General features: G+C 43.8%; 1 protein-coding gene across 3 annotated transcripts in view; it reads right to left on the minus strand.

The window, feature by feature from the left end:
* NOL10 (nucleolar protein 10) overlaps positions 1-21,488 on the minus strand; it is an 88,082-nt gene that overhangs the window by 4,960 nt on the left and 61,634 nt on the right. For all 3 annotated transcript variants that reach the window (XM_007127640.2, XM_028496630.1, XM_007127641.4), the window contains 3 exons: positions 13,303-13,476; positions 12,792-13,039; positions 2,126-2,228 (listed from right to left, as the gene is read on the minus strand). In XM_007127640.2, the coding sequence (XP_007127702.1) occupies positions 2,126-2,228; positions 12,792-13,039; positions 13,303-13,476 (525 nt within the window). The remainder of the gene's footprint in view (positions 1-2,125; positions 2,229-12,791; positions 13,040-13,302; positions 13,477-21,488) is intronic.

Consider the following 21,488-nt stretch of genomic DNA (forward strand, 5'->3'; position numbering starts at 1 on the left):
CGTGCCGCGGAGCGGCTGGGCCCGTGAGCCGTGGCCGCTGAGCCTGCGCTCCGCAACGGGAGAGGCCACAGCAGTGAGAGGCCCGCGTACCAAAAAAAACAAAAACAAAAAACAAAAAAAACCACACCACAATGAGATACCACTTCACACCCACTAGGATGACAACAATAAAAAAGACGAACAATAACAAGCGTCGGAAAGGATGGGGATAAAATGGAACCCTCATACACTGCTGGTGGGAATGCAGGATGGTGCCATCGCTTTGGAAAACAGTCTGGCCGTTCCTCAAAAAGTTAAACAGTTATCATATGGCTCAGCAACTCCATTCCTAGGTATACACCCAAGAGAAACAAAAACATGAGTCCGTGCAAAAACATATGCCTGAATTTTCACAACAGCATTATTCCTAATAACAACAAAAAAAAACCCAACCCAAATGTCCATCAACACATTAAAGGATAAGCAAAATGTGGTATATGCACACAATGAAATATCAGTCATAAAAAGGAATAAAGTTCTTACACATGCTACAACATGGATTAATCTTTAAAACATGCTAAGGTGAAAGAAGCTAGTCACAAAAGAAAACATGTTGTATGATTCTATTTATATACAGTGTCTAGAACAGGCAAATCCATAGGCAGGGGAGATGTGAGTATGGGGTGACTGCACAAGGGGTTTCCTTTTGGGGCGATGAGGATGTTCCAGATTCAGACAGTGGTAATGAACACCCAACTTGGTGAATATACTAAAACCTCTGAACTGTACACTTTAAAAGGATGAATTTTATGATATGTGAATTAGAACTCAATTTTAAAACAGAATCAGAGGCGGAGTCTGTCACTCTTTCCCTCTTGGAGACAATGTATATTAAGGAAGATTGACTAAATGAGAAAAAAAATTTGAAAACTAGAACCATGTAGCAAAAATAGAAATGAAGTTTTCCCTCTCCTGAGAACAAAGAAAAATAAAGGGGACAGTGAACAGGCTAGAGAAGAAACATGACCTGGCCTGAAAGAGTTAATCACTCCTAGTTTTATTTTAACTGTTACTAATCTGCAGTGTCTGTAGTTAGATCTGTCCTTCACAAAGCTATCCTGTCACCCCTAATCCTGTGTAATTTACATTCTGCACCTGGTATTTGCTCCCCTTGTAATCTCTTGTAGCAAATCACCCCTCGTAGCCCTTTGCACTTCAGAAAGGAGGTCAAAGACCGATAACCCAGAGACTAAACGGACCCAATTACCGGGCTGCCGGACCCAGTTACCCGGTTGCCTGCCTCCAGCGGGGACAGTTTTGAAATAATGCAAGAAGAAGAAGAAGAATGTACGACCTTCACCATTTTGACCCTTATCGCTCACTTCGGACTGCGAGCTCCCCTATAAGAATCCCTGTAACTCCCCAGGAAGGGGGGGCCCAGTTCTTCAGGCGCTAGCCTATTGTGTCTTCCCCTTGCCTGGCAAAGAAAATAAAAAGCCTCTCTACTTCTTATCTTCCAAATCTCTGTCTCTGTATTTGTATTCGGCTTCGGTGCACAGGGAACCAAGATCTGGCAAGAGCTTCACTCATGAGTTACCAGCAAATATTTAAAGCAGCTTTTACTCCTCCTTCAATGGGTGCCGGGCATCATCAAAGCCGGCTAAAGACATGACTGTTATAAGTCAGTTTATAATAACCTACTGCTGACAGAAACTATCGACCCTGGACAAGCCGATCTTACTGCCATGAACGTATCGGAACTCACCAGTTCTTGATCTCCTTTAAGTCCATGGGAGCCTGAACTATTCCATTATATACCGCAGGAGGTCACGACTTGTGCTTTAGAAGGCCCCGTCCAGGTGGTCCAGCCACCCAGAAACCACACGGCAGCGCCTCACCAACAGCACCAAGTCACTGAGGCCCTGTCTCCCGCAGGACACCAGAAACACGCCAGCTCTGCCGAGGCCACGCGGTGTGCTTGCAGCCCAGGACGCGTCCTGGCTGCCGGAAAAACGCCTGAAGAGAACACAGCCCCTCAACGGGGGAAAAGCCTGGGAAGGCAGCTCTGAGGTCACACGCACACAACACTACTTGGAGGCCTATTTTTCTTCTGTAAATTAAAAGAGAACATTAAAAAGCAACCGACCTTCTTTAATGTAAATGTCAATTGTTTGCTGCCAACCGTGGTGTCCGATACACTCAGAGTCCCATTTTTCGCTTCGAGTTTCAACCGGTCTTCAAGGGTTTTACTGCAGGAAATTTAAGAGAATGACATATTAATTAGCATTTTGTTTTGATTTACCATTTGAAACAAGTTTTAATTAGAAACGATCACACGAAGAATGATCTTTCACAAATTTGGTAAAGGCAGAAAATGGCATATTCGTTTCACACAATCAATGGAGAGAACTGCGGGCGCTCAAACCGCCCTCATTCAGACTCGGCAGATCCCTAGTGGAAACAACGGCTGCCCCAAGCACCCACTAATTTAATATTTTAAGTGGTGGTTCCACACACTTCAATGGTTGCTCCTTATCTTACTAAATCACATTTCTGAAGGCGAAATGCAGGGGAGCAATATTTCCGAAGCCTGTAATTTACTGTAATGGTCAGCGGCACTTAGGCTGCTAAAGCATTTTATACGTAACCCACGCGCGAGTTAGGTATGTGAGCATCTCAGCAACTCATTCGCCTTCTACAAAGGACTGAACACAAAGGAAGCTCTCCAGCTCAAGCCACAGAGAAGTGCTACGAGAATTCTGATTTCTCCTTCACTCGCTCGTAGCTCATGGACCACACTCGTCACCCACTGTATGAGCAACTTGAAGCACGAATACTCGTCTGATTACCCAGAGGAAACAAAAGCAGTTACACTGAGAGGGTAAATTCTATCTGATCCAGCCCTAGTCACTGCTACTTCTCCAGGTGTTTTCCTTTCAATTTCTTACCTGAATTACCCTTTCTGACACAATTTGCCCAAATTTCAATCTCATTTCATTTCTTGATCATGTTTCTAAGGTCTCTTTTTATAATCTTTGTCCCTGTTACGGTTTTGCTGTGCCCGGCAACTCACTGCCATCTACAACAATCAAGACGTTAAATTTGAATTTTGTACCAGTTACATAACACTTCATTGAATGTTCTCATGATAACGTGTTATTAAAAAAATCAGAGCACTGTTAGGTTGGTTTAGAGCGAAAAAACAGAATTAAGCCTAAGGACAGACATTTTGAGTAAGTTTTAAAGTTAGCTCTAGCCCTTCTAGAAAAGGCTAAAAGCAACACCCTCATCTCCCTGGGATGAAACCGGGAGGGGAGAAGAGAGGGAACGAAATACAAGAGTATGGTTTTCTCTTCTATTCAGTTCCTTCCTCAAAAAAAAGTAAATATACTTCCCTTTCCAGTCCTCCTTGCACCAACTTAAAACTGTGCACCCTTTTTCAAAGTTAATATGAAAGAACTTGGTTGAATTTAAAAGGGTGTGTGTGCACTGTATGAAAGGGTCTTCTTTTTCCGGAAATATGATCTTCGTAACTAATCACTGAGTGGAACACACAGCTCCTAGATGATCCATGAGACAAAGTGACGCTCCTCGGAGATTCTGAAGCCAATGTTTGATGTTTACACCTTTGAAAGCCCCACCTCTAGTTTACGACTACTAGTTAGTACCAAACATACCTTCTTTACATGATCTGAGACATAAACGTGGTTAGCATAAAAGTGGCACTGTGTTCTAAGCAATAATGTTATTAAGAAGCACTTTTAAAGTACTTTTCATCTGCAAAGGTCTTAACAGACTAACTAATTAATCCTTTCAACATCCCTGAGACAGAAGCCTTTATCCTCTATAGATGGCACAAAGGGAGGCAAGATGTTCTATGACTTGCCCCAGGCCACAGAAGGATTCAAGCCTAAAACCAGGATTCCACCTGAAGAATTTCTGGTTTCCAGGCGTGTGTCAGACCATGCCTGATTTATAAAGGTTTGTTCAGGAAATGGGTCCACCAAGTATTCTAAATGACAAGCTTCCACATGACAAACTGAATGAGAAATTAAGGTTTGGTTTCGCCTTTTCTTCACTTGAGCAGAACTCAAAGGTGCCGTGTAAACTGACCCCAGCGCGCCTGTGACTCATGTCAGCTCTGCAAATTCCTCCAACCCTTCATTGCACTTTTGTTCTTTCCTTTCAGAGCTACAAATGCTGAGATTTTAAAGGTAACAGGAATTCTGAGTAAGTATGGAGCCACTGAGACAAGGTGGTACACAGAGAACACTAATTGGGGAAGAGAAAGACTTTTCAAGTAAATTGTGGGAAATTACTACTCTTTTCAGGACGACCTATTTCCTGCAGATAGGGCAGAGAAGCTCCGGTCTCCTCTCCGTGTACCTGGCCAGGCACCTGCAGAAACTTGTTCTGCCTCGGCTGCTCGGAGAGACCTGAGCTTTAGGAGGAGCCGTGGCAGAGGATCAGGCGCAGAGCCGAGGGCAGAGGCTCCTGCAGTAAAGCAGGTCCCACTCCCCTCCCTTTGAAGTCGGCTCTCGGAGAGCGGCTGTGACCCACCAGTCCCGAAGCCTGAATTCCCGAAGCGTGAATTCACTCAGAGGGGACCGAAGACGCAGTCAGGCCCCTGAAAACTGTCTACTGTAACCGAAGAAGGAAATGCAGAGACCCCCCTGCCCGTCCTCCTCACGTTCGCCCAGCACTGGCCGGCCCTCCCTGTCCTGCTCTTCTTGTCTAGGCTTCGGGTCGCAGGCCTCTGGCTGCTTTGTAACTGACAGTAAAGTTAAGAGGTTAGGGAAAAAGTACCCCCTGCGAGTCACAAGACGATCAAAACTCCCCCACATCTGCGGGGATGGCTAAGAAAGACAGACATGGGCTGCAGAAGGTGGAAAGTGACAGGAATGACTCAGTATGGGACGGAGAGGGTATGCGGGGAAGAACCTAAATGATCAGTACGGCTGCATTAAAAGAAGGAAGAAAAATGGGCAGAAACTACGAGGGGAAAAAAATCAAATTAGATATTTATTAGATGCCCCAGGACAGCGGAATGATTTACTTCTTTGAGGCTTTAAAACACACACACACACACACGTATCTATTTCCTTAATTAAAACTAATTAAAAATAATGCTCCTTCTTTTTTTTTTTTTGCGGTTCGCGGGCCTCTCACTGCTGTGGCCTCACCCGTTGCGGAGCACAGGCTCCGGACGCGCAGGCTCAGCGGCCGTGGCTCACGGGCCCAGCCGCTCCGCGGCACGTGGGATCCTCCCGGACCGGGGCACGAACCCGCGTCCCCAGCGTCGGCAGGCGGACTCTCAACCACTGCGCCACGAGAGAAGCCCAATGCTCCTTCACAGAGTTTTTAAATCACTCTGTGAGGAAAGGGAGGTAGGGGAGTGGAAGACATACCTAAAGGCACCTGCTTTAGTACAGCACTGAGGAGAGCGAAATGAGCTTAACAGTAAAGGAATCACCCCACACAGTCTACATCAAAGGGAGTAAGAAGAGAATGGAGAAACAGATGTATTTAAAATTTAAGTACTTCGTTTTAAATATATAACTTTGACAAATATTTACATACACTGTAAAGGTTACTGAAACTATTTCAGTGCTTTCAAGTTTGCATACGTGGCTTCAAAGCCTCTATCTCAGCAGATATAAGTTCAAGCAACCATGAAATCGGTTATCTCAACTTGCAGCTCAGTTAAAATTTTAGAAGATCGCTAACATCCACTGTTGTTGCAAGTGTGGGGAAACAGGCACCCTGGTAAGAGGGCAAAGGGCCCAAAGCCCTTCTGGAGGCCGATCTGGCCAAATGGATCGCACACCTCTTTTGGTCCAGCAAATTCCGTCACTAGGGGAGGCAGGCTAAAGAAATTCTTGCGTATGTGTATGTATTTATAACTGTGAAAAAGGAAGAGAAAAACAAGAAACAACCTCAACATTCAAAATTAGATAGCATGGCCCATCCATCTTATGAAATATTTATGCAGCCATAAGGCAGACCTCCATGTACTTACCATGAAAAAATTTCAAAACTTATTATTGTTCAACGAAAAGAGCACGTGAAACAGCAACAAGGTTAGTGTGATCCTTTCATGTCAAAGGCAGAAAAGCTACAACTGTACACGTGAGGGTGAGCATAGACGGGAGTGACTGAAATCTAAGAAAGTGCCCAGAGCAGGAGGACCTCAGGAAGGGAGTGTGCCTAAGAAGAGACTTTCACCTTTCATCCTATGTTCCTAAGTATTACAATGATAACATGCTCGTGTATTACTGGAGCACATATTACTGGAGTAATAAAAGATTCTATTTTTTTTTAAGTGAAAGTTTGGAATTAAATTGCTTTCAAAATTAGATTTAAAAAATGTTTATATTAAAAACGAGACTGCATTCTTTTAGTTCTTACCCACAATCAGTGAAGAAAATTAGCTGAAGAGTAAAAACTGGCCATAGTTATTTAATTTAAAGTGGATACGGTTGCAGACATGATAAGCAGCTCACCAAGAGCTACTAAAGTAGCTGGTGAAGAAGAGGAGGTCGTCAAAGGCAAAAAATGTCTTAAAAATCTTTGAATTTCCAGGACCTACCAGAGGGTAGGTGCTTCAAAGAATGCTTTCATGAACTGGGCTGAAAGGGCCACCCAGCATGTAGTATTTATTACCCAAGAAGAGGAGCTATCCTCAACTACTGAAATTTAGAAAGTTATCCCAAGGACTCTTTCTCTGGGGTTTACCAACAGACAACCCCAATATTGACATCATGTGCCGCAGACCAAGGCTGCCCCAGGTAACTGAAGAGGCTGATGTGCCCAGATCCCTGACGGAGGCCTGACGGAGGCCAGCCGGCGTGAACTCCCAACCTTTCTACCTAGAAACACAATCATCTCCACCCACCTTGACTTCTCTCCCTTGTCTCTGAAGACGTACTGGTGCCCCTGGCCCCATTCACTCCCGACTGCCCACCTAATGCAGCTCTGTCAATTCAGTCCAGTCTCTCATTTCTTCACTCTCCCCTTCCTCTCTGCGTACTGATAAGTCACATCTCTCAAGCCTACAAACTCTTTCCTATCAAGTTACTGGCTCTGAATTCCTTCCTTTCACTGCCAATGTCTTGAGAGAACCATCTATGCTAATTGTTCACAATATTCTTTTATCTCCCATTCATTCATCGATCCTGAGAAATTCATCGCAATAAGACACTGTTCCTACGGCCTTTTTCCAACCTCCATTCCGGGGACTCCCCTGCTCCACCCGACATCTGTGCCACGCCCCTCTCGGTGAAATTCTCTCCATGCTTGCCTCCTTCGTTTTCCTCCCGCCTCTGGGGCAGCTCCTTAGTAATGTTTACTGCCCATATTCTCCTTTACCAGCCCTCTAGGTCGGAATTCTCAGCCCCAGCCCAGCGATATAATCCCCACACCTCTAAAATCATATGTGTTACTTTGCATGCACTTGTATGTTGTCAGAGAGGTGTACGGTTTTCATCATAGACACAAGAAAAAATACTTGTTGTTCCCAAGGGCTCCACTCTTAGCCCTCATCTTCCCCTACATAATTGTGGGAAGTCTTTTTTATACCACAGTTTCAGTCCCACAGTGAAGCTGGTATCTCTTATACCAACGTCTCTGGCCCACCTCCTACATTTCCACTTGTCAGCTGGACATTACCAAGAAGACGTTCGGGCCTCGCGGGCTTAATGTGCTGAACACCCGGCTCAGTACTTCAGCCTTAAATGTGTTTTTCATTCTGTATCCCTTATCTCGGTGGCAACACTGCTAGACATTTCGACATCAGCCCTGACCCCTCTGATACTAAATTAGTCACCGATCAATGCTGTAGTGTGTGTCTTCTTCTTAGACATGCTTGTGAATACTCACGCTCCTCTCCGCCCCACACTCCAGGCTTTCGTCACTTCCCGCTGCGACTACTGTACAGTGTGCGAGCTGACCTCACAGGCCCAGTTTCTCCCTGCATTTTCTCTCTAAAACTGCAGTATTTCATAACAGTCTCTGGGAAATAGGGACTTTTTCACTCATTTTTTTGTTTTGTTTTGTTTTTTTGCGGTACGCGGGCCTCTCACTGTTGTGGCCTCTCCGGTTGCGGAGCGCAGGCTCCGGACGCGCAGGCTCAGCGGCCGTGGCTCACGGGCCCAGCAGCTCCGCAGCTTGTGGGATCTTCCCGGACCGGGCCACGAACCCGCGTCCCCTGCATCGGCAGGCGGACTCTCAACCCCGTGACTCACGGGCCCAGCAGCTCCGCAGCTTGTGGGATCTTCCCGGACCGGGCCACGAACCCGCGTCCCCTGCATCGGCAGGCGGACTCTCAACCACTGAGCCACCAGGGAAGCCCCATCACTTATGTTTTTATTTTTATTTTCTACAACAAACATGTACCGCTTTTACTGTGTACATATTTCCATCGTTGGGAGGAGGGGCTGAGCAGATCTGATCACGTTCATCTTAGCCCAAACCCTTCCCTGGCCCGCCAGGACCTGGGTCGGGGCCTAACACGCCTCTCCGGCTCATCAGCTGTGCCCCTGCCACTCACTCTGCGCTCTCGCTGCACAACGAGGGCGCTTCCCTCACTTCCACACAGCAGTCCTCTCTCCACGCCGCTCCCTCGGCCTAGAATGCCAGCTTTCCCACCCTGCTTTCTGGCCTCATCTTTTTCTTTCAAGAGACCAGTTTTAATATGACCTCTAATAAAGACGTCCTCAAATCTCTAAAAACTGACCCTCTTTCTTCCTTGTACACGTTCCCCAGGCCTCTGAACAGCTCACAGTGTCAGCGAGAATGGGAATGCTACGGGCAGGTGAGCTGTGCTTCTCCTTTCCATCCCCCGGGCCTAGAACAGCACTTTGCTCACATGAGGCACCCGGTGAATGTCTGACTGATGAATGGGTGGGTGCAGAGGCTGACAGGTGGATGAACAGACACACAAACAAAGCGCAGCATGCTGGAAGGTGTATGAAAAGGTGCTGACGGACATATGCGTTTACCTAAAGCCCTGTTACTATGTCAAGCAGAGGACCCGCTCAAGCACCCAGTCAGGATTCACTCTTCACTTTTCCCTTTATAGAAATGGTTTCAAGGTTGGGCAAGTCCGAGTGAACTTTTAAACATAACACACTTGCTTCTGAGGCTGTGTGTGGTTGACTGCCTTGTGGTAACTCACAGAATGAACATAAGCAACCACTATAGCTGTCTGAAGGATAAATGGTTCAATGCTTCATTAAATAACATTAAAATATTACAAGTTCAGAATTTGCCAGAATAATCCAGTCAAGACCAGAGTTCAATAAGCAGTATGTGCCAAAATGCCAGCAAACTGCAGGCTATTCATACCAAAGGGTTATTACTCTAAGCAACTGGATTTGGCTTTTAAGCTTGTGTAAGTATTATCACTCATATAGCTCCTCTTCTCAAAAAAATTGTTTAACTTATTGACGTTTAACTTAGTAAGAACGTTTAACTGCAGTGCATTAACTTAGCTGTTATTTATCACTAAATACTAAATTTTCATCCCTTTTGTTTTTTACATTAATACCCTACTGCAACCCACAGGCAAAACAAGAATGTCAGTGAGTTTAGTCACGTCTCCCACCCCCAAATCGTGGCTTCCTGTTACCAAGGTTTACCCTGAAAACAACTGCTCCCAGATTTTCCTGGGTTTCAGGTAAATGAGTTATTTTTCAGCAGATCTTGAAAGGGTAACTTCCAGAGTTGCCTGACATGTAGGCAAGGCATAGAAGATTCACACTCTCACAAGGATTTATCAAGTGCCTACTCGGGTCTACGTACTGATCCAGGAGCCAGGAGTAAATATGCAAGACAAAAACAGCAGATAATCTAACAAAGAAATTCCCTCAACTTATTGACGTTTAACTTAGTAAGAACGTTTAACTGCAGTGCATTAACTTAGCTGTTATTTATCACTAAATACTAAATTTTCATCCCTTTTGTTTTTTACATTAATACCCTACTGCAACCCACAGGCAAAACAAGAATGTCAGTGAGTTTAGTCACGTCTCCCACCCCCAAATCGTGGCTTCCTGTTACCAAGGTTTACCCTGAAAACAACTGCTCCCAGATTTTCCTGGGTTTCAGGTAAATGAGTTATTTTTCAGCAGATCTTGAAAGGGTAACTTCCAGAGTTGCCTGACATGTAGGCAAGGCATAGAAGATTCACACTCTCACAAGGATTTATCAAGTGCCTACTCGGGTCTACGTACTGATCCAGGAGCCAGGAGTAAATATGCAAGACAAAAACAGCAGATAATCTAACAAAGAAATTCCCTCCGCGCGCGGAGTCAGAGTCCTGAAAACAAGCAGTCTTCCCTCTGCTTCTGAGAAGGCCTCCGAATAAAAATCTAAGAATGACAGCTACATAAAAAGCGAGGTTGCACATATTGCTGATGGAATGTAAAATGAAGAAGCCTCTTTGGAAAACAGCGCGGCAGTTTCTCAGAAGGTTAGACATAACGTTACCATGGGACCTACAATCCCACTCCTAGGTACGCAGCCAGGAGAAGTGAGAACATATGACCATGCAAACACATACACAAATGTTCAGAGTACCATTATTTGTGACAGGCAAAAACTGGAAACAACACAAATATCCTTCAACTGATAAGTGGATAAATAAAATGTGGTATATCCATACCCTGGAATATTATTCGGCAATAAAAACTAATGAACTACTGACACATACTGCAACATGGATGAACATGCAAAACATCATGCCAAGTAAGAGCAGCTGGACAAAACGCCATGTACTATATGATTCCATTTGTATGAAATGTCAGGGACTTCCCTGGTGGTCCAGTGGCTAAGAATCTGCCTTCCAATGCAGGGGATGTGGGTTCGATCCCTGGTCGGGGAACTAAGATCCCACATGCCATGGGGCAACTGAGCCCGTGCGCCGCAACTACTGAGCCCCCGTGCTCTGGAGCCCGTGCACCTCAACTGGAGAGAAGCCCGCGTGCCCCATCTAAGACCAGATGCAGCCAAATGATAAAAAAATAAACATTATGGAAAAAAAGAAATGTCAGAATAGGCAAATCCATAGAGTTAGAGAATAGATTAGTGGATGCCCGGGGATGGGGTGGGGTGAATGGGGGTGAATACCGGCGGGGTAAGGAATTTTGCTTGGGGGCGATGAAAATGCTTTAAAGCTGACTGCGGTGGTGGTCGCAGAACCCTGTGAATAGGCTAGAAACCAACGACTTACACACTTTAAGTACGTGACCTGTACGTTATACAAACTATATTTCCAGAAGGTTGTTATGAAAAAAAAAAAGTGAGGTTGGTAGGTAAAGAAAATTTCTTCAGAAGATATTAAGCCTATTACTAGATTCTTTATCTACCAACGTCTCTTTTGTTAGTCAGAACCAGAATTTCTAGGTGCTCCTGGATCTAAGTTGAAGTGTTTGCTCAACATTTGGTTTCCCAGATATTTGCCAGAAACTGCTGAAATAAAGATGAATAGGCATATCTCCATTCCAGAAACAAGTCAGCCTGTCTATCAGTATCCTCCCCACCTTTTCCCCCTTCTTCCGTCTGAAAAACCACATTTTTCAAAATGGGAAGGTGGGGGCTAGAGAAGTACAGGGTACAGAGCGGGTACTGCCCCTGACCTAATGCCTCACCTGTCTTGCTCGGGGCCTCCTCCTCCTCCCCTTTCCTTGGCTCCCCAGGCCTTTAGGCTCTTCGTACAAGGTAATCTACTCTGATTGGCTATTGCATCCAAATCCTGTATATCAATACTCAGCCTAGAGATTCTCAAAGCAGAGACCTGGGTGACTTAGAGCTTATACACGTTTTGGGCTTACATATCCAGCTAGTTCCTTACTTAGACACCTGACAACTAAAACTGTTCAAATAATACCATTTCTTTTAAGGCTGATTTTTTTATTGTGGTAAAATATATATAACATAAAAATCACCATGTTAACCGTTTTTCAGTGAACAGTTCAGTGGATATTCACACTATTGTGCAACCATTACCACTGTCCATTTCTAGAACTTTCTTATCATTCTAAATTGAAACTCTGTATCTCATTAAGCAATGTCTCCCCACCCCTCAACCGCTGGCAACCACCATTCTACTTTCTGTCTCTATGTATTTGACTATTCTAGAACACCACTCTTTCTTTTTTTTTTTTTTTTTTTTTTGCAGTACGCGGGCCTCTCACTGTTGTGGCCTCTCCCGTTGCGGAGCACAGGCTCCGGACGCGCAGGCTCAGCGGCCATGGCTCACGGGCCCAGCCGCTCCGCAGCATGTGGGATCTTCCCGGACCGGGGCACGAACCCGTGTCCCCTGCATCGGCAGGCGGACTCTCAACCACTGCGCCACCAGGGAAGCCCCAACACCACTCTTTCTGATCTCTGTTTTCCTACAAAAGGCTTAAAATTCCTGGCAAATTTTCCAAGTGACCTTTTTAATAATCAGGTAAACTATGATGAGGGTAAACATAACTGAAATTCTAACTTTAAAAAATAACTTTCTGTTAAAGAAGTTGTTACCTCTTAATTACCACCATAATTTAAGAGTGTGGCTTCTGCAGTATAAAAGTGCTCCAATGTATATATTTACCAATACTCATGGGGCCACACCCTGCACCTTATTGTATGTAAACTATACCTCAAAAAACTGTTAAAAATAATCACAGTAAAGACCAGTGTATTTCCCCTCAGGCCTTGTGGGGCTTCCCTCACATTAACTCCAAAGATCCAAATGCCACCTTTAGGGCAAGGAGAAAAGCAAGTCTGGGACAACTCGACGAACCATCACTGAAGGCTGTGCTACTCACTTCATCAGCTTCTGCTTTGTGGCAGAATCTCTGAAGCTTCTGAATTCTTCGCCTGCTTTGATCTCATAAAACTGGGGCTTGAGGACCGTCTGCCGGTCCTCTCTGAGCCGTTCCTGCCGCTTCACTTTTTCCTCCTGTTGGAGAAGTCGGCGCTGTTTCCTGACCTCTGCAACCCAGTCTTTTTCATCATCCGAACTCTCAGAACTTTCTGCATCACTTGGTTTTCCTTCCGGTTCTTCCTCATCTTCCTGAAAATAAAAATAGTAAGAAGCAGCTCCTCTCCCCCAACCAAAAACACTGACCCACTATTTTCTTTTAAATAGCACTCGCCCATCAGAGTACGTGACATTGCATGCATCAGAAAAAACATCTTTAATTAAATAAGATATATTCCTAAGCTGAAGGTCAAACAAATTACAGCTCAAGTTTATTCAAAGACTCTTTCAACTTACACAGAAAACTTTATTTTAAACAAACAGGAGCAAATTCTAAATGATAAAGAGTACATTACTTTTTCATGAAGTTCCTGTTGCTCTAAGAGTCTTAGTTTCTTCTTCCTTTTTTCACTAATTTTGGAAACAAGTGGATTCAAAAGCCTAAATTCTTCACTCTCTTCGTCTACTTGGAAGTCAGGGTTCTCAAACATAACTTTAAATCGATCATCGGTGAGAATATTAGGAAGGCTCTATAAGAAAAACAATGTCAAAATTTAAAGTTAATATTGGAATAAAATCTGACCAGAAAGATGGCTTAAAAACATTTTACTCAATAATAAATTAATAAACTACATAAAGCACAACTTATTAAATTATTATGAAATTGTTAAAAGAATCAGTTTCCAGAACTTTCTAATTGCTTATCTCTTACCCACAATCAAATTCTATTCCCCTATTTCACAGAAAATATGTATTAGCTGGCCGTTGCACACAGTGAGCTAAGACTGAGCCTTTTGGCCTAACTTTATGCTTAATACATTAGAAAGAATTTTCTTCAATTAACATTTTTTGATGCAAAAACATTTTTCAAGAAAATACATGTTTTTGAAACATGGCTTTTTAAGCATAGCTACTATACTGAGTGAAAATTAGTGAGACTTTCAACTTCATATTCTAAAACTGGGAGAGGAAGCTGCATCAATAATAAGTCAAGAATTAACAAGGCGGGGAGCTGGTGGTGTAAGTTTACTGACTCTGAGTTATTCGGAAACCTAAGGGATATTTCCTTCCCTCATAGGACAGCCTCATCGATCTTTTTCTCCTAGGCCATTTAATTGTTCTCAAAGGATATAATGTGAGACTCTACGATTTTGACATAATAAAACTTTACTATTGAGACCCATTTTGGATAGCTCAGGACTGACACTGCATTCCCTTTTATTTATACCACTCTGAACAGAAACATTTTCTAGAATGTACTGTAAACTTATCTGTTCACTTAAACAGATGATAATCTTATACACTCAGGGCTCTCCTATTGTTCCTTATCTCCAATAGGCTTGGAAACCAGATAAATTAACCTACTTAACATGGTTTGTAAAGTAAACAGCCTAGTAAGCACAGGCTGGAAAAAATGAACCTGTTTGTGGTAAACTATGGCTCTACTTAACAGACTTTATTTTACTGGCTGCTTCTCCACTATTGGGAGTAAATAAGGTTATAAATAGTTGAGCTCAGAATGTTGTATAACTGAGCTACACAAAAAATTGGTAAACCATGAGACATTAAGGAACTTGGGCTGTTTATTACCTGTATGTACCTAAAATCTGACAAACCCTTACTAAAATTCTATGATATACCGAATATATATTTGAGATATATGGAAGTCTTCCCTGACTAAGTATCATTTCCAAGACAGATTTAGGTTCAAGGAAAAAACAAAGATAGGTAAGTTCTAGTTCCTGATCCCAAGGCATTCACAACCTAATGAGCAAAAGACAAACAAACCTCTATGCTACAAGGCACCTTAAAAAGGATGTTAAACAGAGTTGAAAGTGCTCTAGAAGCAGAGAGGTAAAAAGTAATTCCAACAAGGTACACCTCAGAAGGGTTCACAGGGGATATGCATCGGGGAAGAGGCTTAAAAGATGGGTAGTTTTCAACAGATAGAAATTTGGGAAGAACATTTCCAGAACACTGAGGAGCGGTGAACAGTCTGATAATGCAAGGATAATGGCAAAATTTGAAAAAGCAATTCTTGATCAGGCCAGATCGTAAAGGATTTTAAATACCGTGACATTATTCCGCAGGTAAGGGGAAACTATTAGGGAAGAAGAGGATAAGGAGGAGAAAGATACAGACAGAAGAGTGCGTCAAGAATCTCAGATGACAGGGCTTCCCTGGTGGCGCAGTGGTTTAGAATCCGCCTGCCAATGCAGGCGACACGGGATCGAGCCCTGGTCTGGGAAGGTCCCAAATGCCGCAGAGCAACTAAGCCCGTGTGCCACAACTACTGAGCCTGTGCTCTAGAGCCCACGAGCCGTAACTACTGAGCCCACGCGCCACAACTACTGAAGCCCATGCACCTAGAGCCCGTGCTCCACAATAAGAGAAGCCACCCCAATGAGAAGCCCACGCACCGCAACAAAGAGGAGCCCCCGCTCGCCGCAACTAGACAGAGCCCGCATGCAGCAACGAAGACGAAACGCAGCCCAAAACAATAGATAAATAAAATAAATAAATTAAAAAAAAAAAAAAGAATCTCAGATGACAAAAAGAAGCCTGCTTTGCGATTCCGCAGCTGCGTGCTACATGATGGGCTGTTGAGGGAGAAACCAGAGTCATGAGGAAGACGAAGAGGCCTCTTGAGGAAACTAGGAAAAGAGACAGGGCCTGAATTAGGGCAACTGGAATCTAAGGGTGTTTTAGGAAAGGATGATAGTGAGACACACTTCTAAGTTCAAATTGATAGATACAGCTACAGATGAGATGGGAGGAGGAAGACTGAAAAAGAGGGTTAAAAACTTTTCTCAAGTGTCTAGCTTAAGGACTAGAAAGCTGGTGATAAAGTAAGTCAGGATCCATCATTGGAGATGATCAGAAAAAGAGGCATAGGATGTAATAAAGGACAAGAAATTATGTACCAAGAAACCAAGACATCGCCCAGTAGCTAAATAGTAAGAACACCGTGGTACATTCAAACAACTGAGTATTATTTAGCACTAAAAATAAATAAGGTTTTCAGCCACAAAAAGACATGGAGGGATCCTAAATGCATATTACTAAGCAGAAAGAAGCCGATATGAAAAGGCTACGATCGCAACTATATGACACTGTAGAAAAGGTAAAACAATGGAGACAGGAAAAAGATCAGCGGTTGCTAGGGCTCAGGAGGAAGGGATGAACAGGCGGAGCACAGAGGATCTGAGGGGATGTGAAAATACTCTGATGGTCTAATAGTGGATACATGTCATTATACATTTGTCCAAAACCGTGGAATGAACAACACCAAGAGTAAACGCTGATGTAAACTGTGGGCTTCCGGTGATTATGATGTATCAATGTAGGTCCATCGATTGTAACAAATGTTCCCTCCGGTGGGAGATATTAATGGGGGCAGGGGGGATTACGCATGGGTCGCGGCAGGGGTATATGGGAAATCTCTGTACCCTCCTCTTGATTTTGCTGTGAACGTAAAACTGTTCTAAAGTAAAAATTGTCTTAAAAAAAATCCAGTGCACGAGAAAAGTTAAACAAAGAAATTATGTTCCATTTAAGACTGGTTACCTCAGTCTATGGCTCAAGGAGAACATCAGCTGGATTCTGATGGACACCATCAGGTGCCTAAAAACAAGGCACCAGGACTCAGGAGAGAAGAGGGGGATAAACTGGGTAAATTTTGGAGTTACCTGTAAACACAGGATACGTAATACTGCCAAAGACCACATGAAGAGCTATTGGCCTCTTATACATTTTCAGGTTTCATGTATATATATACATAAATCCCAAGGGAAATCTTTTCTTTTTCATCTTACTGTATTATTAAATAATCACATTTAACAAATAACTGAGAAACATGTTAAAAAAGGATATGTTGGCTGGTATTCTTTTTTTCCCTTAATTTAAAACAAATAAGTTGCATTGCCTAAAGACAAGTATGTAAACTCTTCTAACCCAGCTGTAAAAATATTTCCATCAGAGAGTTTCCTAGTCTAATTGTTTGTTTTCACAGCTGTCTTAAAAAAAAAAAAAAAAAGTAGGATGAGATGTAGTTAGTGATGTTCTATAGCAGTTCACGAGCGTCTGGCTAACGCTCTGCCCTATAAACACACATGTACATAAGCCAAACACTTGCCTCTGGAATTCAGGGAACATCTTAAAGTACTGCTCATACCACAGCCCTGCCTCAAAGAAGTATATTATGTGTAGATCTGAGTAGGATGCTTATTATCAATATTTTGTCCCAACACAGTGACATATATGAGAAATACTTAACATTTAAAACAGATTCTTTCAAGGCTGTGATATCTATGAAATTAAGGTGATGCAGACTTCTGCGTAAAGATGGTGGTTTGAACACGAGCATCTTCTAATCCCTGCTAAAACCCCACTAACACAATAGAAAAGCGGCTTTAAAAAGACACAAATCCTTAAGGATGAGAAGGTTAGGAAAGGAAACAGGAGCGATGAGGTTGCAGAAGCAAGAAAGGAAGGTCTAGCACCTGCGCTCTCCAACTGGAGGGAGGCTTCTCTGGAGGGGAGGACGTGGCCAGCTGGGGCCACAGCATGGGGAGGCAAGGGGAACACCTGGCACCAAGGGGGTGCAGGCAAGGGGCTGAGGTGCCACCCACCCCGACACCCCAAGCCCTCCTGATGGCAGTTCTCAGTCCTCAGAACATTGGTAGCCAGGCCACCACCCTCCAATCAGGAGACGCAGAGCAGCACAGAGAAAGGCTGAAAGATCCTGCCATTTGGCGCTTCCCCAAATAAACAGTTTGGCCAGGTCAGCACACAGGACTGATGAGCCCTGTCTCCACCTCAGAGCCTCCTGTCAGCTTTTCAAATCTTTCACTCTTAAATCTGAACAAATGACCATGAATCACAGAAAGGAAAGACTACTTAAAATTTTTTTTCAAGAAAATTTCCTAGTACTGTAGAACCTAAGTTCCTGGATTGAAAGAATAAAGCTGAAAGAATAAATGAATTAATTCTTAATTAGAATTAATACCACCAAATTAATTAATACCAAATTTCTAATACCAAATACCACCAATTAATACTACCAAATTTCTAAGTTTGGATAAGGTCCAGATAATGTTTCTCGACATTATGCGGTGGGTCACTTGCCACTGCAGATCCAACATCACCTGAAAGGTAAACATCTTATTAGACTTTAATTATGTTATCAGTGGTAGCGGTATCTGGGAACATATTTCACCGTCGGCCTCCATGAAATTTCAGCTGGAGCCAAAGCAGAACATAACTGCACCACACCGACTTTCAAATCAGAAGTTATCAGAGCTATTAAAGCTCCTGAGGGTTTAAAGAGCTGAACTCCAAGACAAGACTAATGAACTGCTGAGGGATTTAACAATTCTTTCAAGTATTCTTTACAATTATAATGAAGAAGTCTTTCCTTAATCCAGGAATGGTTTTTAAGGTCGTTTTTGGGGGGCGGGGAGGGGAACCACACCACACGGCCTGTGGGATCTTAGTTCCCCGACCAGGGGTCCAACCCCAGGCCCTGGCAGTGAAAGCGCCAAGTCCTAACCGCTGGACCACCAGGGAATTCCCCACGTCATTTTAATTAGATAAAACTGTTAAACAAATCATACAAACTGTCTAATAACAGTCTCAGATTTTTAGATGACTATATTTAAGTATTTCTGGAAAGAAACTGAGCTCTGATAATGGAGCCTGACTTGGGTCGGCAAAAGCCACTAAGAGCAGGTGAGGAGCACATCTTACAAACACCGCTCTGTAGCAGGATTCTACAGTTCACACAGCTACACACACTGTGCTTCCAGCTTCCAACAGCTGAAGGGAAACTGCCTGATGGAAGAAGGTAAGAACTTCCAAGGTTCTTCCTCTTCGCACTTGCAGTAGAAATAGCACATAGTCCGCTGATTCTTTATAGGATACCCCTATAAATGTTTTGACTAAAACTGTTTTAAAGGCACAGACAACCATGATTTTCCCATTAACTCTACAGATCACTTTGCATGTTTTCAGCTCCCAGGGTCATTGTTACCATCCTGCACTAACGTGCAAAGCAAGGGCCGCCTGTGTTCTCCATCTCTTCTGGCCGTCCCTAACCTCAACAGAAGTCTGTGAGGCAGAGGGGGGACGGTGAGAAAAGGGTGCTTCCCCCACATCTCCACAATCATAAGACCTTTAAAAAGGATCCTGAACTGTGTATACCGTGCTGCACAAAGTATCAAAATTAAATATTAAGTGTCCTACTCTCTATAACATTAAATGTAATAAAGACTCATAAGCATAAAACTTAGAAAAGAATACATCTGCAGCCTAAATTAGCTTCACTCCCTCCCTACTGAAACTTTAGGGCATGTAAATCCAAAGATCACTGCCATTAAGCTTGCAGAATGACATATAAAGCTGAAAGGTTACCTCCCTAACCACCCTCAGGCTGGGCTAACAAGACAACCAACGTGGGGACTTCCCTGGTGGCGCAGTGGTTAAGAATCCGCCTGCCAATACAGGGGACACGGGTTCGAGCCCTGGCCCAGGAAGATCCCTCATGCCGCGGGGCAACTAAGCCCATGCGCCACAACTACTGAGCCTGCGCTCTAGAGCCCGTGGGCCACAACTACTGAGCTTGTGTGCCGCAACTACTGAAGCCCGCGCACCTAGAGCCCATGCTCCGCAACAAGAGAAGCCACTGCAATGAGAAGCCCACACACTGCAATGAAGAGTAGCCGCCCTCACTGCAACTAGAGAAAGCCCGCGCACAGCAACGAAGATCCAACACATATATAAATAAATACAAATAAACTTAGCAAAGAAAGAGAGAAAGGAAGGAAGGAAGAAAGAAAGGAAGAAAGAAAGGAAAAAAGAAAATAAATCAATGTGAATACTCTGAGGAGAAAGTCAAGGTAGCAGGAAGCACTTACATTTTAAACATTTTAAGATATACATATATACTTAACACATTGATGTAAATTAGGAAGGTGCCCAGCCATAGCATATAGATGTATAAATTCATATAATAACAAGTTTAAGTCATTGTTTCAACATTGGTATACTATTCATGTAATGAAAATAGAAACGTAAAAGCCATCTATGTACTTACTTGTGTGTGGTGGGGGTGGGATGAACTGGGAGACTGAGATTCATTCATATACACTAATATGTATACAACAGAGAACTAATGAGAACCTGCTGTATAGCACAGGGAACTCCACTTCAATGTACAGTAGAAACTAACACAACACTGTAAAACAACTATACCCCAATAAAAAATAAATTAAAAAGAATTGGAAAAAAAAAGGGAAAAAAACAGCATATTAAAAGAAGCTGGGGCTTCCCGGGTGGCGCAGTGGTTTAGAGTCTGCCTGCCGATGCAGGGGACGCGGGTTCGTGCCCCGGTGCGGGAAGATCCCACATGCTGCAGAGCGGCTGGGCCCGTGAGCCATGGCCGCTGAGCCTGCGCGTCTGGAGCCTGTGCTCCGGAACGGGAGAGGCCACAACAGTGAGAGGCCCACGTACCACAAAAAAAAAAAAAAAAAAAAAAAAAAAAAAAAAAGAAGCTAACCAGGATAAGAGGATGCAGAAAGGATGAGGAGGCCAAGGATGACAGAGGGAACCATGAGAGTGAACCCATTTAGAAATCATAGCACCAAGAACGCCCCTCGCTGGTCCTATTCTTGCATCTTATAGAAGAACAAGCTATGACCCAGTGAAGCTGAGGGTCACCCATGATGACACAAGTAGTTAGCAAGGGGGCCAGACACAAGACCCTTTAGTTGCAGTCCCTTGACGTCACTGAAGAGAGTGGTACAAAAATAAACACATGAAGAGCTCACTTATCTCCCGTTCACTTACCTGGCTAAAAACTAGAGAGAGAACCGAGAAAGAATAAAGCAAACAATCCCCTCCTGAGAGCTCAACACAGCTGGCCCAGATACGAGGTTCTGCCATCTATCTACTCAGGCAGGTCCTGCAGGCTTGCAGGAGAGATCGGATCTTTACACCTCATTCCAGAGAACAGCCCAGCTTGGCCACCTGCCTGCCTGATTTAAGCAGGTGAGAAAACAGCACTGGGGAGGAACGAGGAAGCCTTTGTGTATCCGGGAAAATCAGAAAAATCTCCTCCTGTCTTGACAACATCAGCTAAACGAAGCATTGACCCTTATTTAGTTTATGACCGATCTCTCTCTATTTTACATTAGGAACGGAATGTAGAGAGCAGTATTCACAGGAGTGCACAGTCCCAATGATGGCAAGTCTAAATGAAAACTGGTTACTTGTGAAGTTATAAACAAACCTAGGTAGTACAGAGAAAAACAATAAACAAACTCAGTATTTAACAATAAAAGGATTATTTAAAATACATGCCCAAGGGCTTCCCTGGTGGCACAGTGGTTGAGAATCCGCCTGCCGATGCAGGGGACACGGGTTCGTGCCCCGGTCTGGGAAGATCCCACATGCCGCGGAGCGGCTAGGCCCGTGAGCCATGGCCGCTGAGCCTGCGCGTCCGGAGCCTGTGCTCCGCAACGGGAGAGGCCACAACAGTGAGAGG

This window comes from Physeter macrocephalus, chromosome 12 (assembly GCF_002837175.3).
Source record: "Physeter macrocephalus isolate SW-GA chromosome 12, ASM283717v5, whole genome shotgun sequence".
NCBI classification, from domain to species: domain Eukaryota; kingdom Metazoa; phylum Chordata; class Mammalia; order Artiodactyla; family Physeteridae; genus Physeter; species Physeter macrocephalus.